The 25,543-nt window shown below is 36.4% G+C and overlaps 1 protein-coding gene across 1 annotated transcript; it reads right to left on the bottom strand.

Moving 5' to 3' along the window:
* Window positions 1–6,075: 6,075 nt before the first annotated feature.
* Window positions 6,076–24,089, bottom strand: LOC135198087 (hrp65 protein-like). Its single transcript, XM_064225515.1, has 5 exons — window positions 23,929–24,089; window positions 8,979–9,095; window positions 8,080–8,255; window positions 7,157–7,230; window positions 6,076–6,798 (listed from the first exon to the last, which is right to left on the bottom strand). Exons 1-5 carry the CDS (start codon window positions 23,970–23,972, stop codon window positions 6,565–6,567), a joined length of 645 nt encoding a protein of 214 aa, XP_064081585.1. The 5' UTR covers window positions 23,973–24,089; the 3' UTR covers window positions 6,076–6,564.
* Window positions 24,090–25,543: the final 1,454 nt, after the last annotated feature.

A 25,543-nucleotide genomic window follows, 5' to 3' on the forward strand; every position in this document is an offset into this window, starting at 1 on the left:
GGGATCGCTTCCACTGACGGTCCAGGATTTATAATGTACCTGCGTTCGCGCCCAAGTACAGGTAAATCTATTATCGAGAAAAAATTCCCCTTCGGTTAAGCATATATGAAAATATATTAATTCCGAGGTAGAGCGAATTAGATATTAAAGGACATTGTAGCTCGATATATGTATATGAATCACGGTAATGTGATATGACTTATATATATATTAATATATATATATATATATTCTATATATATATATATATATATATATATAATATATGATATATAAATATAGTATATATATATATTATATATATCTATATGTATAATATATATAATATATCAATAAATCTCTCTCTCTATCTCTCTCCCCTCAAATTCCGTTCTCTACTATCTCTCTCAACAATCACTGTCTCTTACCCTCTTTTTTTCTCAGTAATTTTCCTCTTTCTTCACCCTAACACCCGGTTTACTCTCTCTCATTTTTTTCTCCCTCTCATTTTCTCTCTCTGTCAACGCCCCATAGTATTCTTTTCTAAATGATAAGTCATATGTATACAGATATTTGTAAAGTAACTAAGTCTACGGGCATAGCGAGCCCCATTTCACGGGCAGAACCAGCTCTGTTTCACGGAATCCCTTCTCACCCTTTGGAGGGGGAAGTAGAAATTTTGGGACCCCGGGCTCCTCGAGGGTTTCCAAGCTCCCAAACATAGGTCTCGACCTTCCCGGGGTGGACACTCATCTCCGTTCCGAATCTCAGGCCCGTCAGACCGATGGCCCGGGCACCCATACCAAACATACATACATACATACATACATACATACAAACATTCCACACATTTTGGCTGTATATTTGTTGTATAGTGGTTTAATGTGGTTAATTGTTATGTTTGTTATAACTATTTTGTTTAATATGTTTATATTATAGGGCATTTTGTTGAGTGATTTAAGGCGAGTTTTGAGTCTGTAAAGATTGCGACCCAATATATGTTTTATTTTACTTAAGGTTGTTAGGGTTGGTTCTACCATGGGACAGGGGATTTTGTGGAATGTGATTTGGTTTTGGAATACTTTTATCTGCTGCATTTATTATGAAGTTTGAAAAGGATTCACATGTAGTATTGTGATCTTCGTTATGTGGGAATGGTGGTATATTTCGTGTGTATAGGAAATATTTATCCCAGTTAGCTTTTTGAATATTATATCTTGTAGGTGGCAATATTTTGATATTACTTAAGTAGTTCAGAATAATTGGGAAATGGTCACTTGTGTATGAATCGTCTAGGACGTTCCATTCAAATTTCTCGGCTACATCATTTGAACATAATGAAATGTCAATTGGCGAAAAGGTTAGGTGTGTATTTGAAAAATATGTTGGAACTTCACTTTAATTGGGACAATACAGGCTGTGTTTCATTATAGTATTCTCTATGTTGATTCCGGATGTGTCAGTGGGGTTATTAATATCCCATAATGGATTATGTGCATTAAAATCTCCTGCTATAAGTAGGGGTTCCTGTATACTTTTGCTAATAAGTTCAGAAAAATCACTAAAATTTGCATTGAAATTTGGTTGGTTATATAAATTAGAAATAGTGATTTTACTTCTGTCAGGCATATACAGTTTAATTGATGTTATTTGATACGGCATAGATGGTATGTCAAAATGTTCATATGTAATGCTAGTATGAACGTATATGGCTGTGCCTAATTTTCCACCGTCAGTTGGTGAATAACAGACAATTTTATAGTATTGGATATTTGTAGGGTTACTTCCTATATGTTGTAGACAGATGCACATTGGGTTGTGGTCTCGTATGATTCTTTGTAATTCACCCAGACGTAGTCGGGTTAAGAGACCATTTATATTCCATTGAATGATTTTATATTCCATTATTGGGAGGAATTGGTGTTAAATTCTGTAAATTGATTGCTGATTTTACTTTGCCTCGCAGTTTATATGCATTTGAATTTATTTGTGGTTTTTTAATCGTTGCATTGGTATGTTGGTTATTAGATTCTGCAGTTGTTTGTTTTTCATAATTGAATATTAACAAGTCTATTTTTTTATTTTATAATTTCCTTTTTGTATTTTAAGGATTCAGAACATAATTCGTTCTCATGTTGGTGTGTTAAAGGGCACCTCCTTAATTTAGTAAAATTGTCTATACAATTTTGTACTGTATCCTCTGTCTTGGTAGTTAGTTGGTTATATGTACTTACAAAGCATTCGTTACAACCATAAGATGAAGCATGTTTGGTAATGTTAATTATTGGTTCAGAAGTATTTGGTCTAGCTTTAGAAATTTCTGGTTTTGTAATTCTATTGGTCCTTTTCTGTAGTGATAAGGACTGTTGGTTTGAGGGGTTATTTTTGTTGTTGTTGTTAATGAAATATTTGGGTCTTGTGGATGGTTGGGGGTTAATAGTTATATTTTGGTTTGGTTTAATGGTATGATTTTCATTAGCATTATTTGATGGGAATTGTAAAGTGATTAATTGTTTCTGTACTGTCTAGATGTTGGCTGTTTGATTGAGATTGAGGGTAATTGTTTATTTCCACTTGTGATGAGGTTAGTTTGATGTCTTTTTTAAAATGTTCTCCTGATGTTGTTTCTTTGGATTGATTGTAATTTTCAATATTTACTTTTTTGCCCCTAGGTGGGGTTCTTTCCAAAATTCTTTTCTTTTTGCCAATTCGATTATTATCATTATTTAACTCCTCTTCCATTGGAAGTTCTTTTCCATGGATAACTGAATCATCCACGTTAGTGATGGTATTGGTGGTTGTAATATCACTTTTATTTTGGGTTTCAGTATTATTCGTACAAATTTAGTTTCTATGTTTATGTTATCTTGTTTGTTATTATGCTGCTTGATGTCTTGATTTTTAGTCACACTAGAAAAGGTGGGGGTTTTGGATGGATTAACTCCTCTTATTTTTAGCTCAAGTCTGGCTTCCATGACTGACATTCCTGTCCTATTTATTAACAACTGAAGTTCTGCGTTATATTGGTAAAATTAGCACTCCTTAGATTTCGCGTGATGGGCTAGTCCACAATTAATACATTGTGTTGATTACAGTTCCAATTAGTGGTATGGTCATCTGATGCACAGACTGCACATATAGCCTTATTACGGCATCTTTTGTATGTGTGTCCATACCTTGAGCACTGTGTACGGTTTTGGAACAAAAGGACGAACTTCTCTACTTTGTCCAAGAATTTTTATTTTAAACGGTAGGTCTTGGCCCGTAAATTTTATTTTGGCAATGTTGATATTTTTAATTTTATCTTTCCTACTTGAAATCGTGTGTATTTCTAAATCGTGGATATTGTTATATCTCAGTTTTAAGGAGTCTAACAGTAGTTGCTTTGAAGGAAGCTCCTGCTCGCTATTGGGTAGGATGACCGTACCCTGTACATAATTCAATGTTTCGTGGCTTGTAATTGTTACTTTTATATTATTTATTTCTGTTATACTTAAAAAAAGGCAGTGGACTGCCTTTTATTGGTTACTTGGATAAGTCATTCATTGCCCTTGATGTGTCACAGCATTCCATGTCCTGTGTTGGATATATGTTAAGTAATTTGTTTTCTAGTATCGCTGCTCAGATTTTGTCAGCAGCTTTGAGGACTAGAAATCTTGACCAGTTATCTGGTCCAAAATGTACCAATGTGGGATTAAGTCGGTAATTTTTGTTTCTTTTTGGTCCTTGTTTTATGTATGTTGCTTGTCTATTATGATTTTTATATTTTTCTGTATTGTTGGGAGGATTATTTGTCTCTAATTCAGAATTATTGTTCATCATAATATGGTTCCATTGTTACGATATTGGAGTTTACCAATTTATTTGTGTTTCTTTATTATTTATGCACTATTTGATTTTTTGGCTCTGCTACTTTACTTGGAACAGGGTGTTCCTTTGCATCATTTATAGTACTTTCACTACTTGTGGCAGTACCAAGGGAATTCGGGAGTGACGTGCCAATAGTCAACTGTGTCGGAGTTTTTCCATCATGGGGGGGTGGCCAGGGGTACACATAATTTCAATATTCATAAATTTTGAGATTTATAAAAGAAAAAAAAAATCTTGAAAAGATATCATTGCCCCTTCGCGAAGTTAAATCTTTCGCCAAAGGCACAAGTGAGAAAGGACTCCCAAATGTCCGCATCCCTACCCCAAAAGGGGATGGCATAACATTAGTATGGCCCAAGTGTGAGCAGAACCCGCTTGCTAGGACTAAGAGTATTACGATAATACAATTATCCCCATCCTAATCACATTATGGGCAAACTGGATAGAATGCCGAGAGTTCTATTCCTAGCACCAGGGCCCCCTTGAAATCCGTGGTCCAGCTCCACAGAAAAGTTCCGCCTGAAAAACAGGTCCGGAACATTGTCGGGTAGATGATGGATCTACCACAGTTCTCACAATTTAGCTTCGGATTTAACTCCACGTTAAGCCATATGTTTTCTCATTCATTTGCTTTCAAAAATTTTGGCAAAAATGGAAAAGTCCACAGAAGTTCATTCGAAAATATATAATGTCATATGGGACTCTGGTTCGAACCTGGGAAGAGACTCCCGAGGTTCGAGAGGCCCCTCACCACGTCAAGGTGGTCCCATAATGAGGGGGTGGTAACGGTTTAATTCAATGAATGGTAATAACTGCACTGACAACCCTACAGCAGGCATCTATTTGTTCCACACTAAACGGAATTAGCAGAAAAAGATTCACACTACTATAAAATGCCATAAATGACTATAAGGAACACACTGACGAGAAATACCACCACAGACGTGCTATCTCAAGGGGTGGTACATCTCCCCGTCACAGTAAATATCAAGAATATACAGGCCCGTACTGAGGGGGGGACACCCAAAATTTCTGGAAGTCCATGTTTTGTGACTATCCTTTTCATTGAACTGTACATACTTACAAATAATTTTTTTTTTAAATCAAAGTATAACATAAGTAATACGCATGTTATCGTTACCACAAAAAATGAACCTATTTCTAAAACTGAAGAAATATTCTTGAATTTCAATGTTAACCAAAGTCAGTACTTTGAAGAACATCTGGTAGAAAGGCATAGACCAAACACACACACACAAAAAAGGGTGGGGAGGGGCAGGTTTTAATATTTTCCCCTTATTTGGCCATATTAGTACTTCAGTTCCTCAGGTGTCGGGGAGCTGTCAAACTAGGACCAACCCACCTCATTACCATGAGTAAGATTTCTGATATTTGTTAAGTTTGTATCGAGTCTTTATGTTGCATGGAACCAGTGTTTATTCAGCAACGGGACCACGGCTTTACGCGACTTCCATCCCACGTCGAGAGTGAACTTTTATCACCAGAAATACACATCTGACCCCTCAATGGTATGACTGAGATTCGAATCGGGGTCACCGAGGTGGCAGGTTATTGCCATACCGTGGGTTCCAGGCCCTTGAAATCTAATCATCCAAGCACATTGCATCTTAGCTGCCACCCTCAAAGCCAGTGTAGGCAGTAACAAGGTAAGGATCTGTCACTGACCATGTAGCAGTGCTAATCTTTATACAAAAAGTGGGTTGTGGCTCACTCATAAAACAGCCAAAAAACGGCAAGAGCTACTTAGTATAGTTGATGAGGCGCAAATAAATTAGGGTGTCGCCGGCGTAATTATAAGACAACAGTCTCATGCAGGAAATTTATCTGCACACCATGCCATTTAAAAGTGCATCTTTAACACCAAGAGCAAAGTTAAAATTGCCTAATACACCAATAACAGTTGAAACTGCCTGACATACAAATACTTTTACCATTATCATCATCATCATTACTAGATACTTGAACCATGCCAGGCATTAAGACTGGAATTGCACAGGGACAGAAACAAAAGGTTTGCTCTAAAAATTTACTTGCTCTCTTCATAGCTTTCACAAATATGCTGGTATACAAAGTGCCTGACACTTCACTAAATGAGTCTCCGCCTTTCCATAACCTGTTATCTGAAGTGAGTATAGTCCTCTTAAATTATATGGATTTTGACCAAACGGAATTCAATCATTCACCAATGGATAATGAAACAAAATAAAAAAGGACATATTTATTAAATTCTTATGGGTTGTGACATCAAGCATTAGGTAAAACAGAAATTGGGTGTACTGCTTGTTCATGTAATTGTATTACTTACCAAGAGAATTTTAAAAACGGTGAAAAACAAATAAAAAAAAAAACAAAAAAAAAAAAACTTCAAAACCACCTTACACATTCAAGGTCAATTATAATAGACCATTAATTATTCCAATATACACTTTTCACTACAAGACAATAATTGAAGCTACAAATACAAAGTCTTACCGCATTAACAACCAGTTATAATCTTCAGATTATAGGTTAAATCAAAAACCAATAGAAAGTTCTCCTTTCCAGTCCTATTATCTTACAAACAATGATAATACTAAACACCAAATAATGGTAAAATAAAATCTGTTCTACAAGACTAAACCTAAATTTGTATTTAAGGCTCATGACATTTGCCATAATGCCTCTTGGTACTGTGAGAGTAAATTTTACACGAGATTAATATCGCTGGCGCTTTGTATCTGGTTCTTCTTTGCCATCACCTCTCTTAATTGCCTGCTGCTGATCTTTAGTTTGTATCTGAAGTCGGGCATCTTGTTGGGTTAACTGCTGGTACCGTTCTGTTAGACTGGGTTGTTGTTGTTGCTGCTGCTGCTGCTGCTGTTGTTGATAACGATCACCGTCGGGACCTCCGTACTCATGACCATATCTGCTGTCTCCATAATCATAATCCTGAAAGGATTTAATACTGACATGTGACCACACCTAAACCACAATATTAGTTCATATGCAAGTCACTGGAATGTCAAAACATATACACTGCAACTTGACCATACTGGATAACTCTTTCTAGAAGGCAAATAGTAATGACAACCAAAAAAAGCCATGGCCCTTAAACTACTCTTAAAAGTCAAAACTAAAGTTGTTTGGATGAAACACTATTGAAGTCAAAGGCTGAAATGTAAAACTGTAACCTATGAAAAAAACACTAGGTTTGAAACCAAATTTGAAGAGTACTTGAGTAACAATGTTGAAGTCAATGACTACCTATATATTTTGTCACAAATGTAACCACCTTGAGAATACATACCCTGCCACCATAACCAAGGGCATAACCAGCACGCTGCATCATCTGCATACCCTCAGCTTCACGAGCAAGCAACTCTGGAGGAGGGAGAAAATCAATGAAATTACTTCCTCAGGTGGTAACTTAAAACCTAATGTACAGAGCTATACATTAAGCATCTGAGGAAAACTAGAAACATTTATTAAAACAAACTACTTCCTCTTACCTACTGCAAGCCTTTTGCAGCAATTAAATGTGTATGGCTGATCATTTAAGCATCTAAAACATACAGAATAATTAAGAGATTCCCACACTTAATCTTTGGGAAATGCAAAACCATTTCCATTCCACAATTAACCTTGAAAAGGGAAGGAGACTACAAAAAATATCTTAAAATCCATCTACAAGGAACCACATATGGAACACAAAGAAGTGCCTTCTGCAGGGTATATCACCAATGGTTGAATCCTAAATCACACTCAAGTAATTTAATGTTTACCTATGAGAAGATTAAATTCCTTAGTTTTAGCATATAAAAATACACTGAGGAAAACCTACTCTTCCTAACTAATAAACAACCCAGGCATAAGGCAGACTGGACAAAAATGAAAAACTTTTATCCCCATTTCTACCATAGAAAAAAAGATAAAACTACGTACAGTTATTTGAAATTCTCAGTGTTAAAGTTTTCTATATAAAAAAAAGCCAGCAACTAGTATATACATGTTCTTATCTAACCTAAACTGATTATACATGAGAACTTCATTCAATTGTTATCTCGTGTTTTCATAGGACATGCCTCTCCCAAGACATATAGCCTATCCTAGTCATATTAAGACAAAGTATTTTTATTGTAACAAAGGGCATGGAATTGTCAACAATAATTTTCTATACAAAAAATTGCTCATTAGCCAAATGGGGAAAAAACATCACTGATCAAGGCTTACCTCTTCTCAACTTTTCTGTTTCATGCTCATGACGTACTAGATTCATACGCATTTCCAAGTGCTCAATTTCAGCCTGAAGATCAGATTCCAGCAATGACTTCTTTTCCCGATACATTTCATACAGCCTCTTCCATCGAAGGCCATACTCCCACTCAAAGGAATTTCTTTCAGCAAATCTTTGGAAAGATAAACAAGCATACAGTAAAGATCAATTCACTAACCCTTCCATTACTATCCAGAGCATAATCGTTAATACCATACATTTTCTTTAATTACAAAAATACTTGACCATTACCCTAGAATATCCTACATTTTTAAGATCTTGATTTTACTCTTCTTTGATGGACATGTCCTAAAGCAAGCCAAAAAGTTATTACTTTACCCACAAAACCAAATTATCACCAAACTTTATAATGCATGAATACGAAAATGCATCTTTACATTAAAAAAAAAAAAAAAAAAACAAAAAAAAAAAAAAAAAAAAAAACTGCTGTATCTTTTTAACGCCGAAATACAAAAAACCAATCAGCTGGAATTTTTTCAATTTTCCTGTTTTTCTATCCCAAGTTAACTAGGGGGATGACAAATTTTCGAACTTGAAATCCTATTAACTTTCAAAGTAGATAATTTTTAGACACCCACCATGGGCAACCCTCTTAAATACATTAATCCTAACATAACTCAAACTTGAACAAAGGATTACACTTGCTTTACTTAATACAAAAACACTCTAGACCTACCACATGTACATTAGGTAACCACTGTAAACTTTCAACAAACTACAGACCAAGTTTCTACAAGCAATACTTGATTAGATATAGTGGTTATTTTACTTTGATTATATGGCAACCATTTATGTGTTCAACTGAACAGCTCAGAAAACAATTTCTTATACTGACCTTGGTCCCTCTTTCCTCTCTCTATTATATAAGGGACTTTTTGCAATAGAAGCTTCTGTCTGGCCTTCCTCCTCATCCTGACCATCCAGTGGTTCAACTACAACTGGACGTAATGAACTGCAACAATGAAGTTCCAATAAGCACAAACTTTTATAAAAGCACATAATATAGAGTCAAGAATTTACTCAAGCATGGTCTGGCATCACTCACCTTGATGGATATGAAAAATCCCAATAGACATTTTTCCCCTGAGATTATGACATCATACACTAAGCACCCTATTCGTTGAATCACATGGTATAATCAGTTCTAAAAAAAATTTCTGTTTACCTTCTGTGGATATTTTTTGTAAATTTCTTTTCATACATGATAATTACTCTCTACCAATCAAGCACTAACAACTAAGCTTCTCATACTGTACATTCTTTCTTACGAGAAAAATTCTTATTTTTTTTCCCAACAGGTCACTTACATTCCCCACTCCTGCCATGTTTCCACCAAAACTGTTAACTTCACTCTTACCACCGTATCTTGTTAAACAGTTAACATCACTCTCACCACCCTATCTTGTTCAAGTTTATAAACCAGACCAAACCAGTACACCTGTACATGTACATGACTGCCATAACTTAACCACTTATATCTGACCAGACCAGCCAAATAAACCTTAAAACACTAGTTTAACAAAAAAAAAAAAAAAAAAAAAAAAAAAAAAAAAAAAAAAAAAAAAAAAAAAAAAAAAAAAAAAAAAAAAAAAAAAAAAAAAAAAAAAAGCCACTTCACCTTGGATACTCCACATTCATACTTCTAAACTGCCACACCAGAACTAAATAATTTCTTGGTGACAATACTGAATACAAGGAGAGGTTATAACTCTTGAAGTTAACAACATTCTCATATAGCTGGGATTCAGGTAGCAACATGTAACAAGGCCTTTGTCCAGTAAGAATTGGGTACATCAAAAGAAGACATTGGTTTCTATGGTATTTCCTATTTATACAATATAACCACCGGAATTCTAAGCATTACTATTCATACTATATCTCACATCATCACATGTACATGGACACTTCATCACATGTACAGGGAGTTAGTTTTGTCAAAAGGCCAAAATGCATTGTATGTACCTCATTAACTTGTTGGTTGTGGTCTGTACAGATCAAAATTTTATACTTTCAGCAGTGTGAACAGAAACAACTGCTTACACAAATACCAGAATAACAGTTTACCATAACAAACACTTACCATCAACATTCTTTCTGCACCTGAATGAGGAAAACAATCACACTAAATTTGTTCACTGATTTCCCTACTCAATAAAAAGTAATAATTTCAACTCAGTTCACACAAATTAACAGCCTACTTTGTAGCCAATCAACAACAAGATTATGGCACAACAAACATAGGATTTTACTTTGTATTTTTATGGGTTTCACAATGCATGTGACAAAAATCTTGGCAGAGTATAACAATCCACTAGACCCTTTAAGTTAACCCAATATATATAACAATATAGAGAAAATATGGGTAAATCAGATGAGTTAGTAAAAGAAAGAAAACCACACATCCATATCAAGAAATAAAATATAATTTTCAGCAAAACAATCACAAGTAATTTGTCCCCTTCATCTCCCTCACCCACCCTTGGTATGTGAACATATGGCAGGTCAGCAAGACCTTTATGTACTACAAAAGGGTATGAGGAGGAAATATAAGTAGTAAAGAAGTGAGACGAATGTAAAACTGTGGTGACAATTCAAACTGACGTGCAGGCGTAAAGGAGGGATGAGGTAGGAAGGATACACACGAATTGAAATCACGAGGACAAAATCTTTAAATCCAGAGGAAATGTGAACATGGCCTTGAGTGCCAAGTTCTATGGGGAAGTAAATGCAGAGAAAGGCTAATGAGTAAAATCGCAACTTGAATTTGGCAAAAAGCAATGTAAGCAGATGGGTAAGAGGAATAAATGTTAACTAGTACAAGCACTATATTGAATACAGTATAAGGCACAGTAGAATTTTTTCTAAAATCGGTATCAAAGTAGTTAGCAGCAAGATTGAAACCCAGTGCAAGTTACATGGGGAAAAGGGTGTGTGAACAAGAGTAAGGGGGCCAGCCAGTAGACTTCTTTTTTTTTTTTTTTTTAGAATGTTCCTTTTTAAGGCTGTTGCTGGAACCTCATTCATTTTTATCTAGTCAAAAAAAAAGGAAAGTTCTCCAAAGGTGTCCAAGGAAGATATAAGCAGGAAGGTTAGTTTCCTTTGCATAGCCATTGATTATGGGTGTACATAATGTCAACAATGAGCATGGCTGACTCTGGATAGGTAATTTTGCAAGCCCAGGAAAGACTTGAAACTGCAGTCACCACCCTACATACGAGTTACATTCCTGACAGCTGTTTGCATCTTGAATTGTTCACTTACCGATGATGTATGCTAAATGTGAGAGAGAGAGAGAGAGAGAGAGAGAGAGAGAGAAGAGAGAGAGAGAGAGAGAGAGAGAGAGAGAGAGGAGAAACGGACTGGACACTACTTATTATCCACAAAATTTTGTTAATTTTTTTCCATATTCTTCAGGGTAAATGGAGGAGTTTAAGACACATCCGCTCTGCTTCAAAGTTCTAGCAAGTCTAACATTACCATCTTGCATAGCAAAAATTACGTAATTTATCTGGGTATATTAGATTTACAACAATGACTATCACAAATATTTTGTGCAAAACTTTTGCTGTCCCGCATTTCTGCTCATTATTTCCCCCACATTATTTTTGGGGAGATTTTTATGCCATTGTATAGAGCATTCAGCTGCAAAATTATGCAAATTGAAACAATTGAGCAATCTACCTTGAAACCATCAGAGCTATGCATCTTTGAACAAATAATGGTATACAAATTTCTTAGTATCGTATCGTGTGGGTGAATGGCACTTAATACGAACAATGTGACGCTATTTTGTAAAGTCATTTTTTCAAAATGCTGTAACTGCATAAAAGAAATTTCTTTTACAATTACAGCTCTTTGCTTTGTAATAAGCAGGTAATTTAGTTTTTTTTTTTTTAATACTATTATATATGCCATTTACTTAGCTGCAAATTGAAAAAAAATTGAGTGGTATACCTTGAAAATTGTCAGAGAAATTAATCTTTGAACATAAAGGTATAAGCATGTTTACACTTACCACTCGAATCAGTCATTGCCCACAAATGTAACTTGTTGATAAGTCATAAGCGAAAGGGGGAGTACGTAGTGCATATTATTGTTGATATTTACATGTCACTGTTAACATGGGAGGAATAGATTATGTATGTTACTTTCAATGCAACTCTTTAAAATCATGCACTATTATCAAGAATTACTCTGGATGCTAGTTAGTTGAAGAAAAAAATTAAATTCAAGCAACATTCAAAAATTCATTTTTTCCCATGCTTTGATGTTATGAATATTGCCGGAGCAGCATCTGACACTGGAAGTTCATAAATTAAACAATGCACTCTGCCACCTAATATAGACAAAAATAATAGGGACACTTCCAGACATTCAGCACTTGAGTGTGGGAAAAGTTGTAGTGGTTAGACGGCACATTGGAAGGAAGGACACAGCTCAAGTAAAAGGCTAAAAAGAGGGTACAGCTACAGGCCAGAGAAACGCTTTATGCATCCTTTAATAAGGCCTACAGCGCACAAGTCTAGTAGGGTGGGTCACTCAAAAGGCGTTTGTTAACATAATGTTGCCGTTTTGACAGTCAACAAAAACCCGTCATACCTTATTCTTTCTGACAGTAATTCAATTCATAGAGAAAATTAACCACCCATGTTTACAACCCAGTGATAGATTGCTGGAATTTTCAAGCTAAGATATGCAATGTGGAGAGTTCTTATGATGCACAGAAGAATGTAAGAAAGTAAAGATATTTTGAAGATAAAGTTAAATGGAATGCATACAAAAAAAAAAAATAAATAAAAATTCCTCATGTCATTATTCATGAATATTCCCACTGGTTTTGTATGAAGCCAATAACTTTCTTACAGTAGGCTGATGTGGTAAAAATACACCAATATAGCAAGAGAAATAATCTACCAGTCAACATGTCAAATAATCAACCAATTATGATCATTACTTCACAATGTACAATTAGGAAAAACTGAAAACATCAAGATAGCAATTGAGAACACTAATGCAATTACAAAGTAAATAGTACTCAAAATCAGATTTCTAATTTTCCGAAGCTGTATACACCCACCTAACAATAAGTGAAAAATAGCACATTCACCATAGAGGTTTTAATACTCTTGGAATGTCAATTATGAATACACCATTATTCTGATAATATGCAGTTTTTTCCCCCATGTACATCATGAGTTTCAATTACATAGCACTGTTTACTTCTATATTTCGATTAATTAAAAATATTAAACGTTGGTTATCAGAGAGAGAGAGAGAGAGAGAGAGAGAGAGAGAGAGAGAGAGAGAGAGAGAGAGAGAGAGAGAGAGAGAGAAATGAAATACACATACAGTGCAAGTCTGCATCAATGGAGTATCTCTCGGCCCACAACTTTACCATTGAGAGAGAGAGAGAGAGAGAGAGAGAGAGAGAGAGAGAGAGAGAGAGAGAGAGAGAGAGAGAGAGAGAGAGAGAGAGAGAGTTTAGTTACATGACAGATATTGCTTTTAATTTTAACAAGACTTGCTTTATTATCTATATGCAACTAAATTTCATGTGCTGTTATATTTTCATACTACAATTTATGAACATAAGGGTCATGTGCCACTTACATTCTGATAACATTTACATAGGGGTCATGTGCCACTTACATTCTGATAACTTTTACATTTTTATTCTTAAAATCATCAGATGATTGCATTTTGCAGACATTTTACAGAAAAATAAATTATCAGAAACAGCACATGTAGCCTGCTAAAATTTGCATATTTTTACTAGTTTCTTGTTAAGAGGCTGTGCAGAGGGTTGTATAAATATATTTTCAATTTTGCAAGGAAGGTGAGACAGGCACAGAAAGCCTAGCCTAGTAACCTACAGAAAAAGCAAAATTTTAAGGATTGTAGGACACACAAGATCGAATGATACACGATTATATGAGCAAGTTATGTTTTTTTTATGCTGTATATTTTTTAGTTTCACAGGCCATTAAAAACTAAATTGCAAACAATTCAAGATAAAAATGGCCGTCCTGAACATAGCTCGTTCAAAAAGGTTGAAGAGGTATGAAATGCTGACAAATTACTAATAAGGTCTAAAGTTCTAGTGTCAAGAATGTGATAATTCAAATGGCTAACAGCGGATTTACAAAAAACCTAGAAATTATGAATACTGCAAGTGTAGCTTTGTACCTTAGGCCCGGAAGGCTATGACCTGTAACGAGTCAGTCTCAAAAGCAGATCTCGCACAGCTACCCCCTTGCAATATACAGTACTTGCAAAGTATCTTTAAAAACCATCACATTTGGGGACCAAATTTCACTTATTTTTCATAAGCCACTTGCTGCACATTGCAAGCACCATAGTGAAACAGCTAACCAGATAAGAGATTCTTCATAAAAAATATACTATGGAAATATACTATACAAAATGTCAGTCTATTCTTACTGTCAAGGGCAGACAGAAATTACTGGCTATACAGACAAGATTTCTGCTGCCAAAAACCAGCGCAAATCATAAAACTAAGGACTAATTCTAGCTACAAAGAATTTCCTGATTCCATGAGATTTGAACCATGCAATGCATCATACTAAAAATTCTAAGGATTCAAAGACCTTGTAGATAGTAAACAGATAGAAATGATAAAAAATTAAGACAATGTTTGATCATAAGAGAAAATGGTGACGATTGGAGTGCATTTTAATATTAAACATCCATGGTATAATATACAGTGGTACCTCGAGATGCGAAATTAATCCATTCCGAGGCAGCTTTCGTATCATGAGCTTTTCGTATCTTGAACCACATTTTACATGTAAAATGGCTAATCCGTTCCAAGCCCTACAAAAACACCCAAGTAAATTTTTAATAAAGCTAAACTGACCAATAAACAAGGAAATACTACAACAATTTGGACCATTCAATACCTAACTTAATACGTACTAGTACTAATATGTATGTACCTGTAAATACTGTATTAATATGGTATACAAGAAATACTGTACGTACATACGTACGTTGTAGTAAAATGTGGAACCTTACCTTTCAAGTGAGGCTATCTCCAAAAGTGGTGACAGAGGAGGACAAACGGCAGAAAACTTCTTATAGTACGTACACTTAACTTTATGAAACACATTAAAAAATATCAGGAAACATAAACTAAACTTTACGAAACATTAACAAAACTGTAACACTTAAATTAATTTTTTTTTTTTACTTTTACATTTTTTTACTTTTTTATACTAGACAAAATTTCAATTTCTTCACCACTTTCAACTTTCTGTTTATTTGTAGTATCAATTGGATCTTCCTTTTTGCTTACTCCTACTAAAAGCCTCTTTTAAAAAATAACTATCCAAGGAAGATTACTTCTGCCTGATTTTCAAAATGCTCCTGAAACGACATGGGCAAACATCATCGAACTGCACAAGCATACAACCTGTGTAAGCCTTTTCCGGGGTATCTCTTTTCTATAAATGATTGCACCTTATGAAAAGCAGCTAGAGTATCCTTAATTTCTGCCATTGTCATAGGGTCGTCCTCCTCGCCGCTGCTAGAGAACTCTTCTTGAACGACGTTATGTTGCATGGCCTCCAGCTCCTTCAGGTCATCCGTCGTAACATCCTCTTGGTGCTCCTCGAGAAGGTCATTGATGTTGTCCTTGTTGACGACCAGCCCATGGACTTGCCGAGTGCACAGATCTTGTCAATATCTGGTTGCAAAACAGTTTCAGGATCATCAACTGTTCTTGAATCTACAGCACCAACTTCGCCCACGTCGAATCCCTCGAAGTCTCAGGCGGATACGGCATCAGCCCAGAGTTTCCTCCATGAAGAATTCAAGGTTCGCCTCAAAACCTCCTGCCAAGCTTGATCGATAAGTCGGATGCATATCACATCGAAATGCTCCTTCCAAAATTCACGCAAGGTGAGGTTTGTGGTATCGGTGATGACGAAGCATCTTCTGAAAAGATGTTTCGTATACAGCTTCTTGAAGTTCGATATCACTTGCTGGTCCATGGGCTGGAAGAGAGGGGTGGTGTTAGGCGGAGGATAAAGAACCTTGATAAACAAATACTCCGCTAGGATATCTTCCTCGAGGCCAAGAGGGTGAGCAGGGGCACTGTCCAACAACAGCAGACATTTCCGAGGGAGGCGCTTCTCTCCCAAGAATTTCTTCACTGTCGGGTCAAAACAGATTTACCCACTCCGTGAACGAAAGTCTTGTTACCCAGGCTTTCGCATTAGCCCTCCACATCACCAGAAGCTTCTCCTTTAGCACTTTGTGGGCCTTGAAGGCTCGAGGAGTCTCTGAATGATAGACCAAGTCGGGGCTTCACCTTGCAATCCCCAATGGCGTTTGAACAAAGTGCGAGCGTAACCCTGTCTTTCATAGGCTTATGCCCGGGTAGCTTCTTCTCTTCCTGCGTGATGTACGTCCGAAGAGGCATTTTTTTCCAAAAAAGGCCAGTCTCATCACATTTGAAGACTTGCTGAGAAATGTAGCCTTCCTTGATTGTCATCTCGTCGAACATCTTAATAAAGGTTTCAGCCGCTTTCGTGTCCGAGCTGGCCGCCTCCCCATGCCGCACCTCCGAATGGATGCCAGTCCGTTTACGGAATTTTTCGAACCACCCATGAGAAGCCTTGAACTCTGGGGTTGGTGTCGATGTTCCTTCTCCTCCATCATCTTTGGTCTGGGCAATCAAATTGCCGAAAATAGTACTGGCCTTGTGGCAGATTGCCGTCTCTGTTATCGTATCGCCAGCGATTTCTTTCTCTTTTACCCAGACATGAAGCAGCCTCTACATCTCATTATGCAAGTGGCTCCTCTTGCTAGACAAAATACTCACGCCCTTGGAAGGTGTAGCTGCGCTTTTATGGCATCCTTCTGCTTAGGGATGGTGCCCATTGTCGACGGATTTCAGCCGTATTCCTTGGCAATTAAACTCAATCGCTTGACAGGTTCATACTTTTTTATTATCTCCATTTTTGTCTCCAAAGAAAGCATCCTCTTCAACTTTCTTGGGACCCATGACTACGTATATACTGTACGTAATTAAGTTATGTAGTATACATATACGTATGAAGTAAAGTTCTCACACAACACGATAAAGTAGTACTACAATGAAATCACTAACGAATTTATGCTAATAAACAGAATAGTATATAACGAATGAATTCCGCATGCTTACAATACCGATGATGCCACCAAGTGGCCGAAAAAGCATGCCGCTACGTACGATGCATGATGGGATCATGGGCGAGATGCTGACCAATAGGAGAGCAGGATCTTATGGCAGTGACTAGCATCAGGAACCAATGGGAGAGTGGGAGGATGGTGGCAAGTCTACTAAGTTGGTGGCATGCGAGTTTTAAAATTGTTATCGGTGGTCCAGGCGAATCTCGGGACTTTACAGCAACAACCTTTCATCTTGAACAATTTTCGTATGTAGAGCACAAAAAAAAAAAAAAAAAAAAAAAAAAAAAAAAAACTTCGTATTTGCTTTCGTATCTCGAGTTTTTCGTAAGTTGAGTCTTTCGTGTGTCAAGGTACCACTGTAATCGACAGAGTCAAAATCAGTAAAGTACTGCAAGTACTAAAGTGAGTACTACCTTCAAAACATCACCAGGATTGACTTTCATGATATCAAAAATAAGTGACTGCTAAACCATTAAATACAACATTAGTTATAAGTAAAGCAACTACCCTTATACAGTGTTTTAAAGAGACAAAACCCTCAGAGCACCTACATATGCTGGAGTAGGCAGAAAACAACACAAACAAATAATGGGAATCACTCACTTTTACAGTTTGTGAACTAAAATATGAAAAAGGGGTCCACAGGGCAAGAAATTTGATGATTTCCTTAAATTAATGAAACACACTCACTGATAATTAAGAGGAAAACTTGGATAATGCAAAAGAGGAATGTACTTTCATTTTTGTAAAACCCACCTTGTTCTAGAGTTACTAACAACTAGCCGTTATTAGTAAATCCAAAGGATAATGCAATCTACTTCCATTACAACAGGCTTCCAGTATGGAAGTTTCTATTAATGCAGAAGTTTACTGTACATTCAGTTGACCGGTAGAATATACAATTTAAAAAACTTTTTAATCAATTTGTATTTTTCATAGCTAACAAACCTGAGGTCTTAACACCACGATAATCCTCTAGTGTCAGCTGGAAACCAGTTAAAGAGAGATTCAAAGATTGCAAAGCAAGGAATCTGTGGCATTAGCACCTCATGCGTATACATGTTGGAAGCTGGTCACTGACCGGGGGCTTGGAAACTCGTGACATGTTGTCTTTCTTCTAACCCAGGATATGAGAGGGGCAGCTAGAGGTGGGCAATTAATGTCAAGACCTCAGGTTTGTTAGCTATGAAAAACACAAATTGATTAAAAATTTGTCATTTGTTCATACGCAGAACAAACCTTCAGTCTAAAAAATAGTATACTTATACTTGGAGGGAGATAGAAGTACCCTAAAACGGCTGGGGTTTCAGCCCACCTGACCACCCTTCCTAGAAGATAAGAGTTCTAAAGAAGGGGGTCCGAGCCCATGAGAGAATAGATAAGTGAGTATCTAACAACTCAGCCTGTTTGTGTTGAAGAAAAGTAGGAATACTCCTATGCTAGAAAGCGGAATCCTAGCATAAAAACCTTGTCTGCAACACGAACCCATAATGTCTTACCATTCAAACACATATTCCGAAAGACTAAAACATTACCACGTTCCCAGACAATGTGTAACTAGTTAAAATCAAAGATAAACAAAACAATTTCATAATACAAGTTTTCAAAATAACAACTGTACAATGCTAAAGAACAAAACGTTGCTGGCCCCTCTCTCCCTGGCGGGGACTATCCCCTTGGGAGACGGACCAGCATTACACAACTAAGCCAACGACAAAGCAGAGGAAAAGCCATGAGGCAGTCAATAAACGTTGCTCCGAGGCAGTTAAATTAAGTCCCAAAAGGAGAACACGGAAACCCTGGAAGGCAGTCTACAAATGTTGCTTCCAAGTGGTTAAAGAAAAAGACGCATCACGAGGTTCCAAGCCCCGTTCTGAGACTAGCTTCCACCTCATATGTGCACAAGTTACCAGATGCCACAGATTGCTTGTGTTACAATCTTTGTTCATTTACTGGTTTCCAGCTGGCACTAGAAGATTACCCTATTGTTAAGACCGAAGGATTGTTCCGCATATGAACAATGTCAATATAGTGACAAAGTTAAATGTCAATATAGTGACAAAGTTAAACCGCCTTTAAAATGTCCACAGTGAAGCAAAATAAATGTTCAGAAAGTCAGAAGTACAAATTTTTTTTATACAAATTCACTGATCTTAGTTACTACTAGTTTAAACAAACTGCATTGAAGTGTTAAACTAAATAAGATTCCTTGTGCTGTTATGATGATTGACAGCCCTTCAGTCAATAGCATAAATAACAATTTCCACAAGCCAATTAAATGTATTAAAGAAATACAGCAAAATCGTAATGTACTTATACAAAAATCTTTAATACTGTGGTAAACAAGTAGCAGCATCCACCTCTCTTTAACATTACATGTACCAAATAACTGTTTGCTGTTCTTTGACCAACCATTTTTAACCCAAAGGAAATATTAGATTTAGTACATGACAAGCTTAACTACAAACCCAGGCCATCTTAATTTGGGAGCAGGTCCATCACCAGTGTTCCTATTACTTTAAGCCTTCACACAAAGATATATACAAGGACCACTCCATCCCCTCAATCTGTCCCAGTAGAATAATACTATTAACATGACATTCTGTTTGCCATAAATATACCTGGCTTAACCATGGCTGCCCCCCACACCTCTTGTGGATATATTACATCAGGATGGTGGTGGTAACACTACCACCACAAGCAAGTGAACCATCAAGCTGGCTCAGAATACCTGCAAAGCCAGAAAAACTGCTTATGTTTTCAAGATGTGCACACACACATTCAGTCCACAAATGCAGTGACAAAGTCTTTCCATTGTAAACAGTGCACCCAAATACATGAGCTCCTGTGGTGGGGGGAAGTTCGGAAGAACTCCAGCATGGAGTTTCCTGTTGCTTGTCTACCCTGCAAGATCATCCTCCACTACCTGGCTAAATAGCAAAGTAAGGTTAGCAGATAGTTGGCGAGACTTCAGAAGAAACCAATTCTCAGTCTTGAGGTTGAGGAATTCTTTGACCTAGACAAATTAATACAGAGTATTAAACAGCACCCAAGGATATAGTCAAAAGAGCATCAGAATACAGTTTCCAAGGGCAAGTTTGGGGACTAGAGCAACCAAAGGCTGGACTTCACTCTGTACTAAGATCTCAACATAAGTTAACAGTGCAAATTACAAGGAAACCTCAGACACACTGCATCTACATGTAAGCAGACAGATGTTACGGAAATGCCTTATCTAACTTGCAAAGATTAAGAATCCAGCCATACCATGTCTGCAACAGACCAAAGTTCAACTGAAAATGGAAAAAACCTTACCTGAACAAACCAGTGACTTCAAAAAGACCATACTGTCTTTACCCACCAGCCAGGCCAAAAACACATTATATAATCACAGTGTAATGCTCAAGTCCAGGTGACTGACAACCATTCCACTGCAACCAGGGTGACTCTTAGCTTATCACATGTAACAGGGTTACTAGCTTACTAGCATTAAGGATGGGCCAGACAGGCAAGTACTGGACAGAAGCTGAAATTCTGTTTGTACCTGTAACATCCCAGCAATTCTCACAGGTAAGGACTCAAGACACTAGTCATGGCAGGCTCACAGGATCCCACCATCCCCATTTCCCAAGGATTTTGATTCTGTAAAAAATAAGCAATGACTTCTGCCAAACTTCCAGGAAGAAGGACATCCATGGGCAGTCCAGCTGGATTTTGCAAAAAGGTGTTTTAGCACAATACTAAACTCTTTCAAGAGCTTCATTAACATCAATGCTGCAAGACTGAACAGTCTAAGTTTACAAAATATAACACTATTTTTAGTGATGTCACAGTTGGCCAAAGAACCATCTGTTTAAATAAATAAGTTGTAAGATGGCGCAACAAAGACTTCAGATAAAAAATCATGCCTCAGGGCCTACAAAAAGTTTGACATAGCACCACCTAGGATTTCCTTAGAATATTTAAACTAGTACATTAATAGTGCATTTAGAGACCACTCTCACATTATGTTCAAATACTTTGCCTGCTTGCTTACTTGTCAGTCAGTACTAAAAATTTTGTAAGTGCACAAGACAAGAAATCAACAATAAATAACCACTATCTGGTACTTTTAATAGTTTAGTCATAAGAATAGTTTTCAAATATCTTGATGAACAATATACTACCTTGAGAATGAATATTAATATACAATCAAATTAGTTATGTATAAAAGAAAAAAATTAAGCTGCTGCCTATATTCACACTGCCAATACTAGTAAAAACCCATAGTTTAAAAGAAAATCAATAACAATTAAACAGCTGAGAACGATATTAAAAATTGTAGACCAGCAAACCTGCTGCTTAATACCAAAGTTTCAAAGATCTTGCAGTATATAAAAGGAATTCACACTGAACATTTACAAATCCAAAATGACTAAAGTGATCAAGTGATTAAACAGGTACTGTTCAATATTATATATAGATATATATATATAAATTGTAAACAGAAAACAAGGATTATTTTCATCATCCTAACATTACTCATAATCTGCGCTGTATTTTTCAACAAGATAAAACAACTCGAAATAAAGTCATACATTGTTTACAGCTGTAAGGTTTACTCTCAGGAGGTAAAGTATATTTTATATGATTATTTCTTGTGTTATGTGGATATGACAAGACTCCACATCCACTTAACACCATTGTCCATATATTCATTGACTGATGTATAATCCTGATTACAGGAAAATGTGGAGATGACCAGTGACATATATATCCAGTCTACTTGCTGATCTCGTGATGAATAGCGGGTCAAGCTCAATTAGACCTGTTACTCTACTCTACTCAGGATTTATTTCTTGGAAACTGATGTCTTAATTATTATCCCAACACTGCCTCACTACCAGCGGTGACAAAGCTTTTAGCATAATCCTTTTGTAAAGGTAATAAATGTTTCTCCAAGATATCTTGCTGTTTTCAATTCAGTAGTCTTTTGTTACATCCAGCACCCTGATTTTTCAAATTCTAGTACATCGCTTTGATGTGAGCAAACAGTATGATTTTTGGAAACTACTAACATATTCATTAACAACTAAAACACAAAGTTTCATCACTACTGCAACTTGACAACCCTTCATTTAGTAATTAACATGCAACACAAACCTCTAAATCTCAGAAACATTGTAATATCTAAATACATTATGAGAACAAGAGAAACCAACAGAGTCCAACTTGGGACATTTAAGGACTTTCAAGCACATTGCAGATTTGGGTCCTCACACCAATATAATTCCTCCTCAGCGGCATGAGAAATAATCCATACAATAGTAAGATCTTGAAATCCAGCCCTCAAAACTTACTCCCCACTGTCAAATATATATGAACCACTTGTCTTCCTTTCCACATTTCCCAGCAAATACAGGACAGTACCAACAGAAAATTTGGTTTAATCATTTCTATTTCCACTTCATAACACATTATGTATGTATATATATGAAGTCACTGATACCACATGAACCATGTACTTTTTGATGAAGTCACATATATATTCATGCATACAATTTTAAAGCCTTTGCACATGCACACATTCTTAAAACACATGGTAAATGAAGTGTGACAAACAATCACACTTGTCAGATTTTCTTTAAAATTACCAATCTTTTCACAAGCTGATGAAATTTACAATTTCTCCAGATTACAATCCTTGCATTAAAACTTATTATAACAGGGTTCAATGACTTAACTAAAGATTGTAAAGTCCAATTAAAAAAATATACAGCACTTACATAAGCCCCTCCCAAAATTTTTCCCTCATATTATAATACCAGAGATCCTGTAGAACAAATAATTTTTATCAAAACAATTGTCCGACTTGTAAAAATGAATTACCATCAAAGTAATCCCATCCACAACTTGACACCCAAAACAACTTCCCAAATACCATCATGCATAAGTATCTGATACTGTATGAAGGGTGGGGGTTCATGGCCCATGTTATTACAACATGGAATACGTACTTTTAAAAAACTTGCTCATTGTATTACACACAAATGATGGCAATGAACACTTAATTTAGAGAAAAAGCTGTAGGTAGTAAACCCTAGAATCATTACACAATATTCATAACTTTTTATAAGAGATGTACAGTAATCTAAGGACCGGTTTCCAGTTCTCAAATTATCAGACCGGAAAAAAAACAGTAATTACCAATGCATTAACTTTTGTAGCCCCATACCACAACCTTGGCACTTTTCTTACAGGAAGCATTCCTTGTACGTAATGTTTAAACGTGATTATTCTTGGAAAATCCAGCATTGCAGCAAGGCCCCCAAAATGGCTGGGAGTTCTCAAAAATTCTCAATGAGAATACTAACCCTTGCTACATCTACTGTAATAATCATACTCCCTTAGAGAGAGAAATGGCATGGCATATCAGCATTTACAAAACACGAAATCCGCAAATCAAACATTCATTCTACAGGATCACCAGCTTACCACAAAAAAAAAAAAAATCCCACCCTGTAGACTATATTATAAATTTTTTACTTCAACGCTACAACGTAAAAACTGCATATATACAACAAAAAAAACACCATTTTAAGAAACATTACCTTGTGAGGAAATAGCATTCCTCCTGACATTTCGCCATGGCCATAGCGGCACCTTTCTTGTCACTGAAGATCACAATACCATCACCTGTTGGATTTCCCCGGTTGTCAACAATCACTCTGCATGTCTCGATCTAGGAAGGAAATACAGTAGCGCTTTTCAAGGAAACAAACCTTAACTGACCCTGTCCTTGGCGTTCCCGGATAAACTGACCGTGTAACATCGAGGACGAGTTAAAGAGAGCATATAGACGTGTTAAGAAAACTGTATATCAAAATTTCCCTCCAATATACCCCGCAATGTACTGCATAACAATGGGTACTGCATATTTCAAATCTATTTCGACCACATCCACTACAAAGACTAACTCATCCAAAATACATCAACAAATTGCAGAGATGATCACTACAGCAACGAACGTCCCACCTAAAATCCAAGATACCACAATAAGAAAAAATATTTGTCTAAATTTTTGAACGACATTCACGAGATGTAGGAGCTTTTATAAACCCATAGTCTCCTTCAGTTGCATCAACTGTCGTTTCATGAACACTGAAGCCTGCAACCAACACAAAATCAACGAACAGCAAAAAACAGATTCACACCTTATATAAGATCAATAAATTTACTCCTCAGGTAGTATAAAGCCCTTGGGTTAAACTTTCAAGTTGAACAAGTAAAAACGGCTTCCTCCACCAAGGAAAAAAATACATTTGCATTTATGGAGGGAAAAAAGAAAAAAAAAAAAAAAAAGGGGGGGGGGGGGGAGACCGTAGTTTAACCAGACCACAGAGATGATTCACAGATCTCGTAGGGCTGGCTTGAAGGATTAGATATTTTTACACGGCTAGGAACCAATTGGTTACCTAGCAACGGGACTTACAGCTTATTCCAGGATGCGAACCATGTTACAGTATATCGAGAAATTGATTTCTAATAACCAGAAACAACTCCTCTGATTCCAATGGCAGAGCCACTTGAACTCAGGACTACCAAATTGGTAGGCAAGCATGTAACATGGTCATCCAGTCAGTCCGTCACCAAAAATATAATGCTAAATAAAAATGTACCAGTGTTTCTTTATAACAATAGTGCCCAATTCAATAAATCCAAGGCGCCACTTCAAAAACAAAACAAAACAAAAAAAGACCAACACTAGGCCAATACGCTGATCAGAATCATTGCAACCCAAACCCCACAATCAATTGTAGCAGATGTACAGTCTAATAACAGTATCTTTCAGGAAAAGAGGCAAACTATTAAGAACACCCTTCCAAACCTTCCCCTGATGTTTTTATTTTCACATACTTGGTCGTTACCCCTTGACCATTTTTTTCATGACTAGTGTAAGACATAGAAAACCCTAAAATTTGCAATTCTTCAGAAAGTTCATAACTCTGGGTGCAAATGACTTACTAACAATGCATGTTGTTGAGGAAAATGTGAAATAGGAGAGGCAATTAGATACATCTCAACTGCGAGATAACCTGAAAACAGGAAGTTAATAGCATTGCAACAAAACACAGCACAGTGTTCAAAAAACCAAACTATGTAACTTGCAAAAATCTTCAAAAGGTAGTGCTAAATAAATGACCAATACCAATAAATGAAATGCTG

The sequence above is a fragment of the Macrobrachium nipponense genome, chromosome 21 (genome assembly GCF_015104395.2).
Source record: "Macrobrachium nipponense isolate FS-2020 chromosome 21, ASM1510439v2, whole genome shotgun sequence".
Taxonomy (NCBI): Eukaryota; Metazoa; Arthropoda; class Malacostraca; order Decapoda; family Palaemonidae; genus Macrobrachium; species Macrobrachium nipponense.